The 16403-nt window shown below is 41.8% G+C and overlaps 1 protein-coding gene across 1 annotated transcript; it reads right to left on the bottom strand.

Moving 5' to 3' along the window:
* Positions 1-787: 787 nt before the first annotated feature.
* On the bottom strand, positions 788-14769 carry KCNV2 (potassium voltage-gated channel modifier subfamily V member 2). The gene is made up of 2 exons (XM_004047754.5): positions 11583-14769; positions 788-1763 (listed from the first exon to the last, which is right to left on the bottom strand). Exons 1-2 carry the CDS (start codon positions 12936-12938, stop codon positions 1482-1484), a joined length of 1638 nt encoding a protein of 545 aa, XP_004047802.3. The 5' UTR covers positions 12939-14769; the 3' UTR covers positions 788-1481.
* Positions 14770-16403: the final 1634 nt, after the last annotated feature.

The following is a 16403-nucleotide window of genomic DNA, read 5'->3' on the forward strand; positions in this document are numbered from 1 at the left end:
CAAATTTGAGGGTCTGCATGGCAAGCTCCAGTTACAGGGCAATCTTTGTGTGCTCAGTTCAAAGGAGTCTTTAATTCTCAACACTTCCATTTCTAATAGTCCCAAGGAAGGACAAAGAAATTAAGAGGAAAATGTTATAGGGAGTGAAAGGACCAATTTCCTGTGGGCATTGGTTCTCTAATCCACCAACAGTGAGAGTGGAGGGCCACACTGATTTAATTCCTTTTGCCCACAGCAATTGTTGAGGAGGTAGGCTATTTTTTTTTTCTTCCTTTTGTGGAAAAGAGAAAAAGGAGGCCTGAGTTGGTGAGGACAGTATGGGGGCTCCTTCTAATGGGGGAGGATTAGTACATTTAGGCATGTTTCACAAGTCCAATCTGGGGGCTCCCATATTAAATCTAGACAAGAGTTTCTCCAGTTTGGCACTATTGACATTTTGGGTCAGATAATTCTTTGTTATGGGGGCTGTCCTTTGCCTTGTAGGATGTTTAGCAACATCCTCAGCCCCTAGCTCCTAGATGCCAGAAGTCTCCCTTATTGCCCCTCACAGTATTGGCAATCAAAACCATCTCTAGGCATTAGCTGGCCTCTGAGGAATGAATTTGCCTTTGAGAACCACTGGTCTAGAGATTTCATTAGATAACATCCACTTAAACAATTTTAATACCTATCGTTTATTGAGCATTTACACATATCTATTATCCCCAGACTCATTTTACAAGGCAGGTGGTTTTATTTAGTTATTTATTTATTTGAGGCAGGGTCTTACTCTGCCATCTAGATTGGAGTGCAGTGATGTGGTTATAGCTTACTCTAACCTCAAACTCCTGGGCTCAAGTGATCTCACCTCAGTCTTCCAAGTAGCTGGGACTACAGGTGTGGGCCAGCACACCCAGATAATTCTTAATAAGTTTTTGTAGAGGCAGGGTCTCACTATGTTGCTCAGCCTGGCAGGGTAAGTATTGCCTACATTTTACAGTTGAAGAAACTGAGGCTTAAAGGGTTAGAGTCGCTTGCCTAAAAGCATACAGCTGGTAGCTCTGGGATTCTGACTAAGGTTGGTCTAACTCCAAAGCTTGTATAATTTCTGCTGTAACCCTCCCTCCCTCTGGAAAGTTAAGAATTTAAAAAAATTTTAAAGTAAAAAAAATTTTCTCAAGTCAACTCAAGTCCAAAAATATTTATTGAGCTAGATGCCACGAGAAGCTACAAGAAAAATCTAAGCTGTTGCTCCCCTCAGGTTTTCGATATCAACGTCATTGAGAATGTCAGATGTTTCGCACAACACAGTGAAAGAGCAACTATGAGACATTCTGAGTTTGGGCCAAAATGAGTATTTCTAGAGGCAGAACTTTGTGAACAAAATGGCCTTTGTGTATGTCTGCTTCACATTTCCTTTTGCTGCCAATCATAATGATTAAAAAAAGAGCAATGAAGCCTTGAAGTTCATGGAATCTACCAGCCACATGTCCTATAAAATACTAATTCTCTTGTCTTGGGGTGGGCTGTGGGTTGCTTCCAACCAAACACTCAGCTATCTTCTTTCTGGCTCTCTGCATGAAGTTCACCTCTCCCCTCTCCCTACGTATGGCGGTATACTCATAAGCCTTCAGCTTGCTGTAGTAATCAGAAAACTTGTTGTAGAGGATGGAAATGGGCATCCCGTTGAGAATGATCCCAAAAGCAATGCAGAGGAAGGCAAAAAACCTGCCCAGGTGGGTCTCTGGGTACATGTCTCCGTAGCCCACGGTGGAGATGCTCACCTGTAGAGGAAGGAAAGCAGGATGGAATTGTTAGCACTAAGATTGGGGAGGAGAAGAAAGGGAGAGGAGCAAGCAGGGAAGCGTCCTCCCTGTGGGTACACATGGGAAGTGTAATGGCTTCCCATGGAGCCTGCTTTAGGAGGTACCAGGAAGACTCCCTGTAGGACCTGTGTCATGAAAAGGACAGAAGCTATGGATGGAGCTGAAAGACTTTGGCTGAAATCCTGACTACGACTCATGCATGTTTGAATGTAAGATATGGGAGGAGGAGGTAATACCTATTTGAAAGGGTTGTTGTAAAGAGCGTTTAAAATAGTATGTTAAGTACCTGGTGTAGAACGTGCTCAGTAAATGATCTTTGCCTCCCTAACTCAGCTGGCACCAGATTCAGGATAGCAGGTCCCTGGGTTTGCCTGTACACTGTATGTATTGGAAAAATCTTGGGCTTAGAACAGTCAGACCTGGGTTCAAGTCCTGACTCTGAACCTTTCCAGTTGAGTGACCTGGGGCAAAACCTTCAGACTCTGTTTTTTTCTTTTTTTTTCTTTCTTTCTTTTTTTTTTTATTTAAAACAGGAGACAACCATCTAACTCTCAGGATTCTTGTGAAGGCTAAATAAGAAAATGAATATAAAGCACTGAACACAGTACCAGGCATACAAAAGGCATGAAACTCCTCCACTGTCTTCCTCTCATCTTTAAAATGAAGACAGTTATAACACTTTTCAAAGTTGTTATGTAGTTCAAATGAGAGACTTTATATGAAGGTGCTTTAACTGCAGATGTCTGGAGAAACACTCTCATTATTTTGCAAAGGGACTTTTGTAAGACATCACTCACCAAAAATATGTTCACCCCTGCATGAAATACTTCCCATTACTCTTGTCATACTGATTTAAATCCCACTAATTGGAGACTTATTTAGGTTAACAAGCTTCTGTTTTAAAATGCAGATACCCATGGGACTAGTTATCAGTTACCAGAGAAAACCCTGTGAAAATTCCTTGGGGACTGCTTTTTATGCCTCATGTACTCCCTCTGATCCCCAGAGTATTGGCTAAATTACTAGAAGCCTTTTAAGCAGAGCTGTTGCTCACAGTTGTAAACATTTTTGCGTTGCACTACTCCAGGGGGGCACTCTTTGCTTTGTGTATTTGGGTAGTTGTTGCCATAATTTTCCAGCAGACGGCAGTAAAGCATATGGTCATCTTGTTGATCCATGCTGAGGTGGCTGTTAGCTTAGCAGTGTAAATATTTTTGTTTTGATGATGTAAGGGTTAGTTTGAACCTGGAATAGTGCAGTTGATTGATTAGAATGAAATGGAGAAGTGAGCCAGCTGGACAAAACTGAGGGCACTGATAAGAACCACAGCTGCATCCAGCCCACGAAAAAAGGAAGGGTATACCTCCTTTGTGGGGCTGATGATGCACCTCCTCTCACTCACTGCCCTGTCTCTTGTGAGAGGTCATGCAGCCTTTTTCTGCAGGGTCAGAATACAAGCAAGCATCCAAGAGAGGTAACGTGGTGTAGATAAGCTGAAGGAAACAGGGACTACAGTAGACTTATGGGTCTGAATCCACTTCCCAGCTGAATAAGTTGGGCAGATCACCTAAATTCTCTTGGTCTCAGTTTCTACTTTTGAAATGTGTGGTATCTACCTCAGAGTTGTTATAGGAATTGAAGGAGTGCCTGGCACAGGGTGTGTAAGCAATAATATTATTATATATATATATCATGTATGTAATCCCAGGGTCCCCCATCCTGAAGCTGGCCTCCACTGAGGAGAGGCAAAGACCAACATTTATTGAGTGCATTCTACACCAGCAACTCTATATACCTTATGCTTATCAGACCCTCAGGCTGTGGAAACAAGCTCCTCCCTAACTCTGCCCTCTGGCTCCAGTAGAGAATCTCCTTCTCCCAACTTCTGGACCAAGGGGTGATGTGAGGCAGTGATAAAGTGAGATTGTGGGTTAATCTCAAAGTCCTCTTGGTTGCATGAGTGGGTGTGTCTTTTTTTTTTTTAATTTAAGTTTTAGGGTACATGTGCACAACGTGCAGGTTAGTTACATATGTATACATATGTATACATACAGCCATGTTGGTGTGCTGCACCCAGTAACTTGTCATTTAACGTTAGGTATATCTCCAAATGCTATCCCTCCCCCCTCCCCCACCCCACAACAGGCCCCGGTGTGTGATGTTCCCCTTCCTGTGTCCGGGTGTGTGTTTCTTGTCATTGACCACACCAAAAGTCAAAGAACCCCAGGCTGATCTCTCTCCAGTTGTGTGAGCTGAACAATAGCTTTCATTTGTCACTAACACCATTACTCACACCTCTGGATGAAAGTTTAGTCAACTTTCCCTGGATGAGGCCTAAAGGGAGTTTGGATTTAGGAGTGGGTGGCAGGAAGGGGTAGTTTAGAACAGCGGTCCCCAACCTTTTTGGCACCAGGGACCGGTTTTGTGGAAGACAATTTTTCCCATGGATGGGGCTGGGGGAGGGGATGGTTTCGGGATGAAACTGCTCCATCTCAGGTTGTCAGGTATTAGTCAGATTCTCGTAAGGAGCAAGCAACCTAGATCCCTCGCATGCACAGTTAACAATAGGGTTCCCACTCCTACGAGAATCTAACGCTGTGGTTGATCTGACAGGAGGCAGAACTTAGGTGGTAATGATTGATGGCCCTCCACTCATCTCCTGCTGTGTGGCCGGGTTCCTAACAGGCCACAGACAAGTACCAGTCCACAGCCCCGGGACTGGGGACCCCTGGTTTAGAGCATGAGACATCCACGGAAGTCCAATGCAGAGGCCTTGGAGGAAACAAGTCACTTAAGGGTTCAGGATGGCGGGGATGGGAGAGAGCAGGAAGACACTGAGGAAGAAAATGATTAAGATAAACTGCTTATTTTCAACTTTTGATCATTCTGTACACTGGCTTTGCTTCACCCTTAAGCCAAACTTCTTTTTTTTTTTTTTTTTTTGGGCTGAACTTTGAGTGAAAAGTCAAAAGCAAAGAGAATTGGCTTAAAGAAGAATAAATATCTGATGTGTATAATATGATACAAATATTTTTGTATATCTTCAATCTCTATTTTTAGAGAACAGATCTCTTCTGCTAGGAGGCTATGTGTGACTGGTCCCCAATAATTTGTTCAAAATGTACAGTTAATTTATGTGTTGTCTACTTCGTGAATAATTTGACTCAACAAGTGATCTGTTTCTTGTTCCTTGGCTCCAGGAGGAACTCAGGATTCCTTGGCTTTGGGGAACTTTTTTTCCACATTCCATAGGCCAAGCCATTTCTCCCTAGATAGGAATTAAAAGCTGAAGGCCCCAGACTGACCCAAGTGACCTCACAGAATGAGTTGTCACATTAGCAGGAGTTGGGTTTGGAAATGTGACCAAAATTTCCGCAATCCATCTTAATATACTGAAGAAAACTGGCTAGCTCAGCAACTCTGCAAACTGGAAACTTAACCATTCTGCTGTAAACGTACATACTTTCCTTAGCCTTGGGTCCCAAAGCCAGAATGTGACCTTCCCCTGGCAGTTTACTCACTAAACAACAAATCCTGGCCTGCCATATATTATGAGGATAAGCATCAAATTTTTCTGCAAAACTTCAGAATACTTGGATTTCTCATTTAACAAGACAAGTTTGTTTCCCTCATAATGAACAAGGAATAGAATCAATCTTGGCACCCAGTAGTCCATGCATTCAGGAATTTATGATCCTAGGGAATTAAACTTATTTTTCAAAATAACACTCTTTCTGTTTTCCAAAGGAATTAGAGGTGGTGAAGATGGATCTTTTTTGGATAAAATTATTATAAGCCTCAATACGTGTTGTCCTTCAAAGGATTCAGCTTCAAAGGCTGTACTTACTCATGCTATTATTGCAACAAGTATATTTGGAATTCCTCTTTTGAATTATAGTCTGCACAGTAGATTCAGTAGCAGCAAGCGGTCATATCCACCTTGATGGTTTACTCTAAGTGTCAATCTTAAACTAAAGTGTCTTAACTATTTTAAAATATTGAATCTAGCCTTAAAAAGACAAAGATTTAACAACATAGAAACAAGTGGATGTGTCACAAACTCTGAAGGTAATTCCTCAGTGGAATTCAAAGAATGTCTTGATTAGTGGAATCACTGTTAGAATGAGGTCATGGGTGACTACCTTCAGGAGAACAACAACCCTCATCTGTGTATTACAGTTCTGACATGTTTGTAAGTGGTACAATAAGCGGTAGGTGTGCACAGCTAAAGCAAAGCCACAAATGTAACTTTGAGATCTATTAATCTATCCACAGAAAGGTGCGCAATAATGATGCTCTCCACATCCTCAGCTTCCCTGCATTTCTCCCTGCCCTCAACGATGCTGTCATGTTCCACTCACATCATATTGGCTAACATGAGGAACATACTTTAAAGACATAAAAGGAGACCACTCCAAAATTGGGAATCCATAAGATCAAAAGTAGTAACAATGCCTAAGAGCCTTTACCCTGTCTATAGCTCCTGTGCTATTTCTGAAGGAGGTAGAACTCTACTACTTTCTGTGCCAGATATTTATATGTTGTCTCTTAGTCCCAAGCCTGACACCCTTCTGTATTTTATTCTATAATTCCAGAACTGGGAGTCTGCAAACTACATTTCCCAGATTCTCTTGCCCACTGTCTTCTAGTTATGTTCTGCCTATGAGAGACTGGAAGATGGTATGAGGACATAAGGGTCTCTAATCCTGCCTCTGGTTTCTGCCGTCATTCCTCCAATTGCAGCCAATAGCTATGGTTCAGGCATTTTTTGGCATTCCTGGCATCAACCTCATGGTGCCAATTTAGGAGTCCCTGCGACAGCTACACAGAGGCCCCTCCTCTGGACTCTTAGCTTCTGGTAGCAACACCTTTTCCCATTTATTCTCCCACTTCTAGGGCCAATAGCTACTCCCTACAATTACCAATCTCTGGATTATCTCAGTTTTCTCTTTCTGCTTTTCCAGTCTTCTTTTTTTTCTTCTTCTAGTCTTCTAACAACTATCTATTTCCTCGTATTAAATTCCCTGTTTGAAATATTCACCTTGGTATCTATTTTCTTGCCTGCAACCTAATTTATTTTTCAAATGGGTTTCCTCAAAGCAATCAATGAACAAAAATAAAATAATTTCAGTGATCTTGTAAGTGCCACCTATTGGCAAGGTAATGAAAACATACCTTAGGGAAACAAAGATGGGAGCAAGGTCTCTGGGACAAAATGATCTGGTGCCTCAACTAGAGATAAATTTTCTTTTTGAGAAGTTAGTTTTTGAAGGAATGAGTTCATGCCATAGTTTCCTGTTTGGTTTCTACAGCTTTAACTTGCCCTGGAAAACTCAGAAGGAAATGGTTCATTCAAAGTCTACTTACTCTTTTCTACTTAAAAACATACCCATGCCCCCCACCCCCCGACCCCCGGCAAAAAAAAAAATAAGAAAAAAAAAATGTAATATGTTGAGGCTAAAAAAAAAAAAAAAAGTAAAAGAAAAAAAACCATACCTACACAGGAGGCCAATGATTACAGCTTCATCATAGAGCCCATTGTTCTTGTTTAGCTGTGCCGTGCATTTCCTACCCCCAGGCAATCCAAAGAGCCCCAAGATGGCTGGAGCTGCTTTAGGCCTGGGCCTGTTTATCTGGACTCTCAGAAGTTCTCCCATGAGGGAACAGCTGACCTTCTCGTATGTTTTATAGGTTCTTTCTTTTCCTCAGTAGAAAAAGAATCATTTCTGTTTTATTTTCTTCCCAAATGAATGTAGAAGCAAAGGTTATTGCTTCCATGTGATAAAGACTATCAACTAGTCAGTTATGGTAGCTTCTATTTATTGCAGACTTACTATAGGCTAGCAGTTTACATATGTTTCCTATTACATTAGTGCTCACAAATAACCTCCATTTGACAGATGAAAAAGACAGGTCTATCCTACATCCTAATACATGAGCATTTGTAGACATAAGTATCCAGGAGGGATTTGTTTTGCAGCTGCAGGAGAATTCACAATAATGAAAATTACTGTATTTTTCTTAAATCCCTGCGTTCAATTACAGAGAAAGTTTGCAGGATCCTTGGCATAGAGAGAAGAAAGATTATTAAAAGCAAGTCAGATTTGGTGTTGTCTGAAAGTATTAAAAATACATAAAAGAATGGATAAGAGAAACTCTCTGTAATGTGGGATGAATATTTCACAAAGGATACAGCCCCAGAATGGTGAAATAAAATGCCAATTATATTTTTCTTTATCTCATCTTTAAAGTTTCAATTTGTGAGTGTATACTTTCTGATATGTATAATATATTTGAGCAGTAATATATTACTGCAGGAGAAAGATTGCATTATTGGAACTAATTCTTTACATCTTTCTGTATCTAAGCTGTTTGCCATATAACTTTGCAGTGCCCTCCTATGGTGGGTGGGCTAACCTGCCCTGCCCTTTGACTTGCAGCTTGGCCATGTGACTTACTCTGGCCAATGGGCTGAGCAAATGCCATGAAAAGAAACTTATGAAGTGTTTGCATGATGGGGCTTGCATTGTCTCTCTTGTTCTTTGCCACAGCCATGGACATGTGGCTGCTGGAGTCTGCCAGAGGAATGCAGACATGTGGCCTAGTCTCTCCCTTCATGCCAGCTGACCATCAGGCATGTGAATGAGTAACAACAGCCTCATGAAAGAGAAGAACCTTCTAGTTGAAATCAGAGTATACGCTGACTTTTAAATTCATGAGCTAAATAAACGCTTGATGTTTTAAGCCATTGAATTTCAGGGTGGTTGGTGATGTATCGTTATTATGGCAATAAATAACTTCTAATTTATTTATAAATAAATAACTTCTAATTTATTTATAAATAAATAACTTCTAATTTATTTATAAATGAATACACATTTATCATGGGTATGTGCCCCAAATTTTTAAAAATAAGATGCATGATCAATAAAATGCTTAGAAACCACTAGATCAGTTACTTTTAGGAATCCTCTTCTCAGATTGTCATATCTGTTTAGTCAGGTGCATTTAGATGAGTCTCTTCATCTTTCAAACTTTATCTCAATGTCATCTTCTCCAAAAGGGCTTCTCTGACTGTCCCACTAAAGACAGACTCTACTGCCTGAATCACTCTCAATCTTGTTATCCCACACAAGCTATGCCAATACCTGAAATTATTTATTATCTGTCTTTCTCCATTAGAATGTAAGCTCCACAAGAGAAAAAACTTGATTGTTTTTTCTTCTCCTACCCTGTATCCCTAGTGTTTAGAATACTACTGGGCACATTGGAGGTGCTCAAAAACTTACTGTTCAATGAATGAATAAGGTGAATTTTTGTGGGTTACATGACAAATTGGTCCTAATGTTTTGTTTCTTTTCACTTTGCATCTACATACTGGAAACAAGACATTGTGTCCACATCAATTCAAAGTGTTCTTTTCTCTTCGCTCTATTGAGAATATGAACCTTTAGTCTGTATTATGGAGTGTAGTTAGAAGTACAGAGAAGAACTGGATTAATAACATAGCAGTCCTGGGGAACAGAGTGGTCTTAGAATATTCAAGGGCAATTGCTCCCATTGTTTTCATAGATTAGTTTAGAATAAATACAAATGATCAGTCTTTTATCTAATTTATAACGAATTTTACTGGTATAAATAATTTTCAGAATAAAATGGACAAAGACCATTGATAAAGGGTAAGGTTTGTAAATGGGATGGTTGGAATGTGCAAAATTTGGCCTATGAAAATAGTGGCTGATAGAGATAATGGCTTCAAAAGGAAATTCATACAGATAAGAGCAATAATTGGTAACATTTATGATTGGTAAAAACTGGTGATTCAATTTTTGTAAAATTTATGAAAAACATTGATTTTGAGTTAAATAGTGCCAGTTAACATAAAAAGAGATAATTTGAAAGGTTTAGACTTCATTGTACATAGAAAAGATCAGAAATTTAAGTGAGATCAATGGGTATTCAGTTCAAAAAAATTTACTGGTAAAAATACAACCTGAGTAACATTATTTATGTATTTTAATTAAAATTTTTTCTCTAGCCATATCCGTTTGAAAGTAACATAACTTTTATCAAAGTATTTGTTAATATACAAAAGGTTGAAAAAACTTTTGTGGGTTAAAACTGTAGTATCAGAGAGTGTACTAGATCCAGTGCCTTCATGCACTAGCCTTTAAAGATGTTTAGATGAATAGAAATTTGACTCTCAAGTGTTGTATCATATCATCAGCATGTGGATTTACTCTTCTGCTTTCCTGCTTTAGTCACCCCAAAGTAAATGTCATTTGCTGGGAACAAATCATCAACCATGAGCCTCATCTGTACACATGGTTTATCTACTATAGGGATGACCTTTCATCACTTGGAATATGATCAGAGAAGCAGAATTTGCCTAGCTCATTCAGAAGAACATCGTGTCATCCTGCCACTGAAGAAAGCTCACATATCCTCTATACATATGAGCTCCCTGCTTTCAAGGGAAGGAAGACTCACTGAACTGCAGACTTTTACATGTCCAACCTCCACTTTTAGAGGTGAGAAAGCAGGACTGGAAGTGAGGGATTAAGGTTTCACAGTTAATTATTCAGGGTCATGGTTAATTATTGACAGGTCTGGGACTAGAATCAGGTTTTCTAAATCTTATATTATGCTGCATTGCACTGTCAGTGGCCTTGGGTTGGTTTGTCTCAGAAGTGCACACCAGACTATGGGTTATGACATACACAATGTTGAAAATATCTACTTTCTGACATGGGAAAACTAGTTATATTTGCTTCATGTCTTTAAAGGTATTACAATCTACTTTTCAAAAGAAAACTAAGGAAACCATACATTCAATTCTTTCCTTCATATATGCCAACTTATTCATTGATCTGAGAAGACCTGATTAACATTTATTTCCAGGGATTCAGCTACCACAGCTCAAAATAGATATTTGAGTAAACAGCACAAGTTATAAAAAGGCAAAGGCCAAAGAAAACAATGACAAAAAATAACTGTTACACTAACTGTACAAATTCAGCAATGCATGCAAAAGAACTAAAACTTGAAAGAGACAGTGCTTGGGTGTGGGAAAGGCATGGAGTTTGGAGTTGGACAGGCCTGAGTTTCAGTTCTGGCTTTGCCACCTCTAGCTGTGTGTCCACATTCAAACTCTCTGTACTTCAATTTCACTGTCTGTAAAATGGGGCAATAATACAGGGTCCTGAAAGAACTTTAGTGAAGTCAGAGCAAGTTTCAGTTTGAGATGCTTCTTTCCACACTCAGATTTAACTGGAACCAGAGGTGGTGGGATTTCAGTTAGAGTCAACATGGTTCAGCCAAGTCTCACCTCCTTCTCTGCATAAATCTACAGTTTCTTTCAAAAACTGAAGCCATTTCTGCTTGTCCCCTTAAAAAAAAATGGTGGTCATAACCATCTCAAAGGCTGTGATGCCAAAATGAGATAAGCTTTGTCAGGACACTGGATGCTCAATAACTGGTAAATAACAGTAATGATGACGAATCTTCTTTAAAACCTGTTTTTCAAAGGTTTGAATACTAAATCTAGATTTGGAGATTTCTACGACTAAGTCAAATTCAGTTACTTACTGATCTGCTGAGATTCTCTTTCCAACACTTTGACATCCACCGCCGTTTTGTTAGCTGTATGCAGCGATTGGGGGTGGGGAGGAAGACGAGGATCAGAAGCCGAAGCCTGGTGGCTGATAACCAGGGAAGGGAGGAGCAGCTCACTGGGCTGGGGAAGAGGATGGGAAAGCCCAGGGCAAAGGTACTCACCGCGGCCCACCACCAGGAGTGGGGGATGGTAGTGAAGTTGGTGCTGGGCACATCGTGCTCCACAGAGTAGACAGCCGCAGAGAAAGTGAAGATGCCCATGGCGATGAAGAGCAGCAGGCAGCCCACCTGCTGGTAGCACTGGCGCAGCGTGAAGCCGAAGGCACGCAGTCCGGTGGAGTGGCGCGCCAGCTTGAGGATGCGGAAGATGCGCATGAGGCGCATGACGCGCAACACCTGACCCACCTTACCCACGCTGCCCACCGTCTGGCCGCGTTGGTGGTCCTCGCCCGTGAAGCATTCAAGCAGCAGCTGAAGGTAGAGCGGCAGGATGGCCACCAGGTCCACCAGGTTGAGGGCGCTGCGCGCGAAGCGCCTCAGGTCGGGCGTGGAGGCTAGGCGCAGCAGGTACTCGAGTGTGAAGAAGCCGATGCACAGCATCTCCACGTGCTCCAGGATGGGCCGCAGGTCTGGGCCGCCCTCGTCCTGCTCCGAGTGCTGCTGCATCTCCTCCACGGTGTTGAGCGCCAGCGCCACCACGGAGACGAGCACGAAGATGCTGGAGGCCACCCCGATGGCCTTGGCGGCCACCGAGGAGAATGGCTTCTCCATGAGGTTCCAGAGGCGGCGCCGCTGCGGGCCATAGAAGCGCATGTCGCGGAAGAGTTCCTCCGCCTCCTCGACCTGCGCCTGGGCGCGCAACTCGTGCTGGATCTTGAGCTGTTCGCTCAGCTCGTCGCGCCGCTCCTCGAAGCAGATGCGGCAGCAGCGTGGCGTGTACTTGAGCCGCACGCCCCAGTAGCCCAGCTCCTCCAGGAAGCAGCGCGGACACAGCTCATCGAGCACCAGCAGCACCCCGGACAAGTAGAAATTGTAGACCAGCTGGAAGACGGCCGGGTCGCGGTCGAAGAAGTATTCATCTGTCTGCTCCTCGTAGTCGTCGCACAGGCTTAGCTGGCGGCTGCGGCTGGTGGAGGTGGCCAGGCGACCTAGGCGCGTCTTGGGGAAGCTGGCCAGCTCGCAGTAGTCCAGCTGGTAGCTGTGGCCACCCACGTTCACATTCAGCGTGGACAACAGGGCCGGAGGGTCGCTGGGACCTTCAGGCTTGGCGGTGGTGACCTCCTCTGCCTGCTGGTCCTCCTCTGCCAGGTCGTCCTTCCACTGGTCCTCCTCCTCCCCATCTTCGTCTTCCTCGATGTAGTAGTTATAGTTGCCCTCTGTCCAGCCTTGGATGCTGGCCTGGGAGCCGGAACGGGCACCCAGGGAGCAAATGCTCCTGCGGTGTTGGCTGCCCTCATTCTCCGTCGTGTTCCAGGGCTTGTAGCTCCAGGACCGTCTCCTCTCGCTCTGTTTCAGCATGGCTGCGGAAGTGGACTCCTTGCTTTTTCCCTCCTGGCTGTCGTAGGGGTCCCTAACCTGCTCACTGCCTCTAGGAGGATGGATCACGTGGCCTGCACTGTCCTAGAGAGGCCAGCCCGGACCAGCACACCTAGGGGCTCAGACATTGCCACCGGAGCTGCCCCTCCTCAGGTCCTGGGCAGGCCAGCCCAGCCTGCAGGGTCTGAACGCAGTCAGCTGTTGACTGCTCTAATCTTGCTGATTTGGAAGAAGCAAGTGTTAGGAGGGATTTAGAACCTCTTAGCCCATTTCCTCCCCCACTCCCTTGACCCTGTGAGGTAGAGGATGATTATGTGGTCTTAAATCTCTAGGTAATCAGAAGAAGGCAGAGATTATTGCTAATAAAAATGTCGGTCAACCTTGCTCTTAGGCAGTGCTCAGTGTATGTGTGCTGAGATGAAATCAACTGAATTAGCTATAGAATACGGATGCGTGTGTCTTCAGCTTTATGGTTGAGATGGTAGCCTCTGCCCTAGGTAAACTCACCATTAGCAGGGATGACACATAGCAACGGAACAAAGCTGACTTCATGACAAGTCAGTTTCTCTCTCAGCATAACTCTTTGTTTAGAGCATATAAGATCTAAAGCCATCTCCTTCTTGTCCATTCACATGATCACATTTTGTTTTTTTTCAGATGGATTCTCCCTGGGGCACTGCTCAGGTCCAGTCAGATCTTTGAGTCAGCTTCAGCTTCTCTCTCTCTCCTTTTTCTCTCCTCTCTTTCTCTTAAAGGATAGAGACATGTTTCAAGGTAGAATTCCAGGAATGGTAGGAAGATGTTTTTAGGGCCTCACAACCCTGCTCAGCAATATTAGGTCATATTTAAAGGGAGCCTGACTTCCACCCAAAAAAAAAGGGTCTTCTTCATCCTTCAAAACATCACTTTAAAAAAAAAACAAAAACCCCCTTTTCATGATTAAGGCATTGTGCAAATGCTGGATATGCAAACACGATGGAGACACAGTTGTAGCAGTCAAAGAACTCCTGGTTTTGTTAGGGATATAAACATGCAAGGATAACAAAAGATGCAATAAATACTGGGGAGGAGAGAAGCGGGAGGGATTTGCTTTGAGCAGGGAATTGGTTTTTTGATTCAATTTATTTTGTATAGCTAATACACATTCATGATAAAAAAAATTTTAGAGGTAAAAAGACATATTACAGTAGAAAGTTTATGTCTTTCCCAACCATAATTTCAAGACATCAGGTGTACCTCAAGGAAGCAACCACTATTACTACCTTTTGGCTATCCTTCCAGAAATATTCTAAACATATACAAGCAAAAATGTACCTACTTTTATCCATCATCTCAGTACCTCTTCATTATTAATAGAAATCATAGAATGCTATATACTTTGCCTTTTCCAGTTGGCCATATAAAAGATGTTTTCATATTTGAACACAAATATCTGCCTTATTTAAAAAATAGCCACTGAGCACTTTCCTAATGACAGACATTCAGGATGTTTCTACCTTTGCTTTTATGGACAGTTATGCAACAAATACCTTATATGTACATCACTTTACACATGTTCAAGATATATAAAGGATAAATTCTTAGAGGTGAGATTAGTAGGTCAAAGATTGCACATTTGTAATTTTGATTAGTAGTGCTAAATTTCCTTCCATAAAAGTTTTACCAATTTACAATTCACCATCAATGGTTGAAAATGTCTTATCATACTTTTTTAACTCTACCAATTTTGTAAGTGAAAATGATGTGTGGGTTAATTTGTATTTTTATAAATGTGATTGAACACTTTTTCATGTGATTAAAAGCTATTTCTTTTTCTGGGAACTGTCTGTTCATCTACTTTGCCTATATTTTCCATTGAATTGTTTACATTTTTCTTATTGATTTTTAGGAGAGCTTAATACATTATGAAAAAAGACCCTTGTGATATGGATTGCAAATTTTTTCTGTTTTTCCTTTAATATTTTTTCCATGTAAAAATATTTTATGATTTCTGGGTGTTGTGTAGTATTAGAAAAGGCTTCACCTCTCTGTAATTAAAACTTTTCTTTTTATAGTTTTAACATCAGAAATTAATTTTGATGTAAAGAGTGAAGTAGGGGCCTAACTTTATTTTCCAAGCTTTTATCCAGATGTTTCAACACATTAATTGCATAATCCATCATTTCCTCACTGATTTGTGGTACTATCTTTGTCACTTAGTTGAGTTTTAACTATGCTTCAAAGTTGTTGAGACTAGTAACATTATGAGGTCTGCATCTGCTAGTGTGGCATTCACCGATGTTGTTTAGCTTGCAATAGGCCTCAGACCTACAAGCTTATGGTAAAGCTTCTTACCAGGCTTAGCCTTTAAGTTCCTAAATGTATTTCTAGCGTTCCCTTTTTGGTATACAATATTGATGTTGTTTTGCTAGCCACACACTTAATTGCTTTCCAACTCTATCTTTTCTTTATATTGTGCTGAGTACTGCCATAATAGATTTTGCATGTTGCATAAATTCACCTTTTCTCTTCAGAACCAATTATACTATTATAAAAAGTAAAGACTGGGTGTGGTGGCTCACGCCTGTAATCCTAGCACTTTGGGAGGCCGAGGTAGGTGGATCACTTGAGGTAAGGAGTTTGAGACCAGCCTGGCCAACATGGTGAAACCCCATCTCTACTAAAAATACAAAAATTAGCCGGGCTGGGCATGTTGGTGGGTGCCTGTAATCCCAGTTACTCAGGAGGCTGACACACAAGAATTGTTTGAACCCGGGAGACAGAAGTTGCAGTGAGCTGAGATCATGCTGCTATACTCCAGCCTGGGTGACAGAGTGAGACTTGGTCTCGACAAAAAAAAAAAGTAAAATATCACCATTTTCATATTTTTATCTTCTTCTTTTTCAATTGAAATAATATACTACTTTTTTTTTTTTTTTTTTTTGAGACAGAGTCTCACTGTGTTGCCCAGGCTGGAGTGCAGTGGCGTGATCTCGGCTCACTGCCACCTCCGCCTCCTGGGTTCAAGCAATTCTTCTGCTTCAGCCTCCTGAGTAGCTGGGATTACAGGCGCCCACCAGCATGCCCGGCTAATTTTTGTAATTTTAGTAGAGATGGGCTTTTGTCATGTTGGCCAGGCTGGTCCCGAACTCCTGATCTCAGGTGATCCACCTACGTTGGTCTCCCAAAATGCTGGGATTACAGGTGTGAGCCACCATGCCCAACCCATATACTACCACTTATCCAAACTTTCAACACTTAAAAACTATGGAGTTAGTAATGTTTATACGGCATCTAGAAGCTAAGCACAAACACCACATCCATACAGTAGATTGAGGAATATTACCTGGGTAGACCACACTTAAGTGACTATTACACCCCCAGTATGAGTAGTTGCTTGGATTTTGCCCTGATGTATATGCATGTAAGTGCAACATTAGATGAGTATACACATATATAGACACTGTT

This window comes from Gorilla gorilla, chromosome 13 (assembly GCF_029281585.2).
Source record: "Gorilla gorilla gorilla isolate KB3781 chromosome 13, NHGRI_mGorGor1-v2.1_pri, whole genome shotgun sequence".
NCBI classification, from domain to species: domain Eukaryota; kingdom Metazoa; phylum Chordata; class Mammalia; order Primates; family Hominidae; genus Gorilla; species Gorilla gorilla.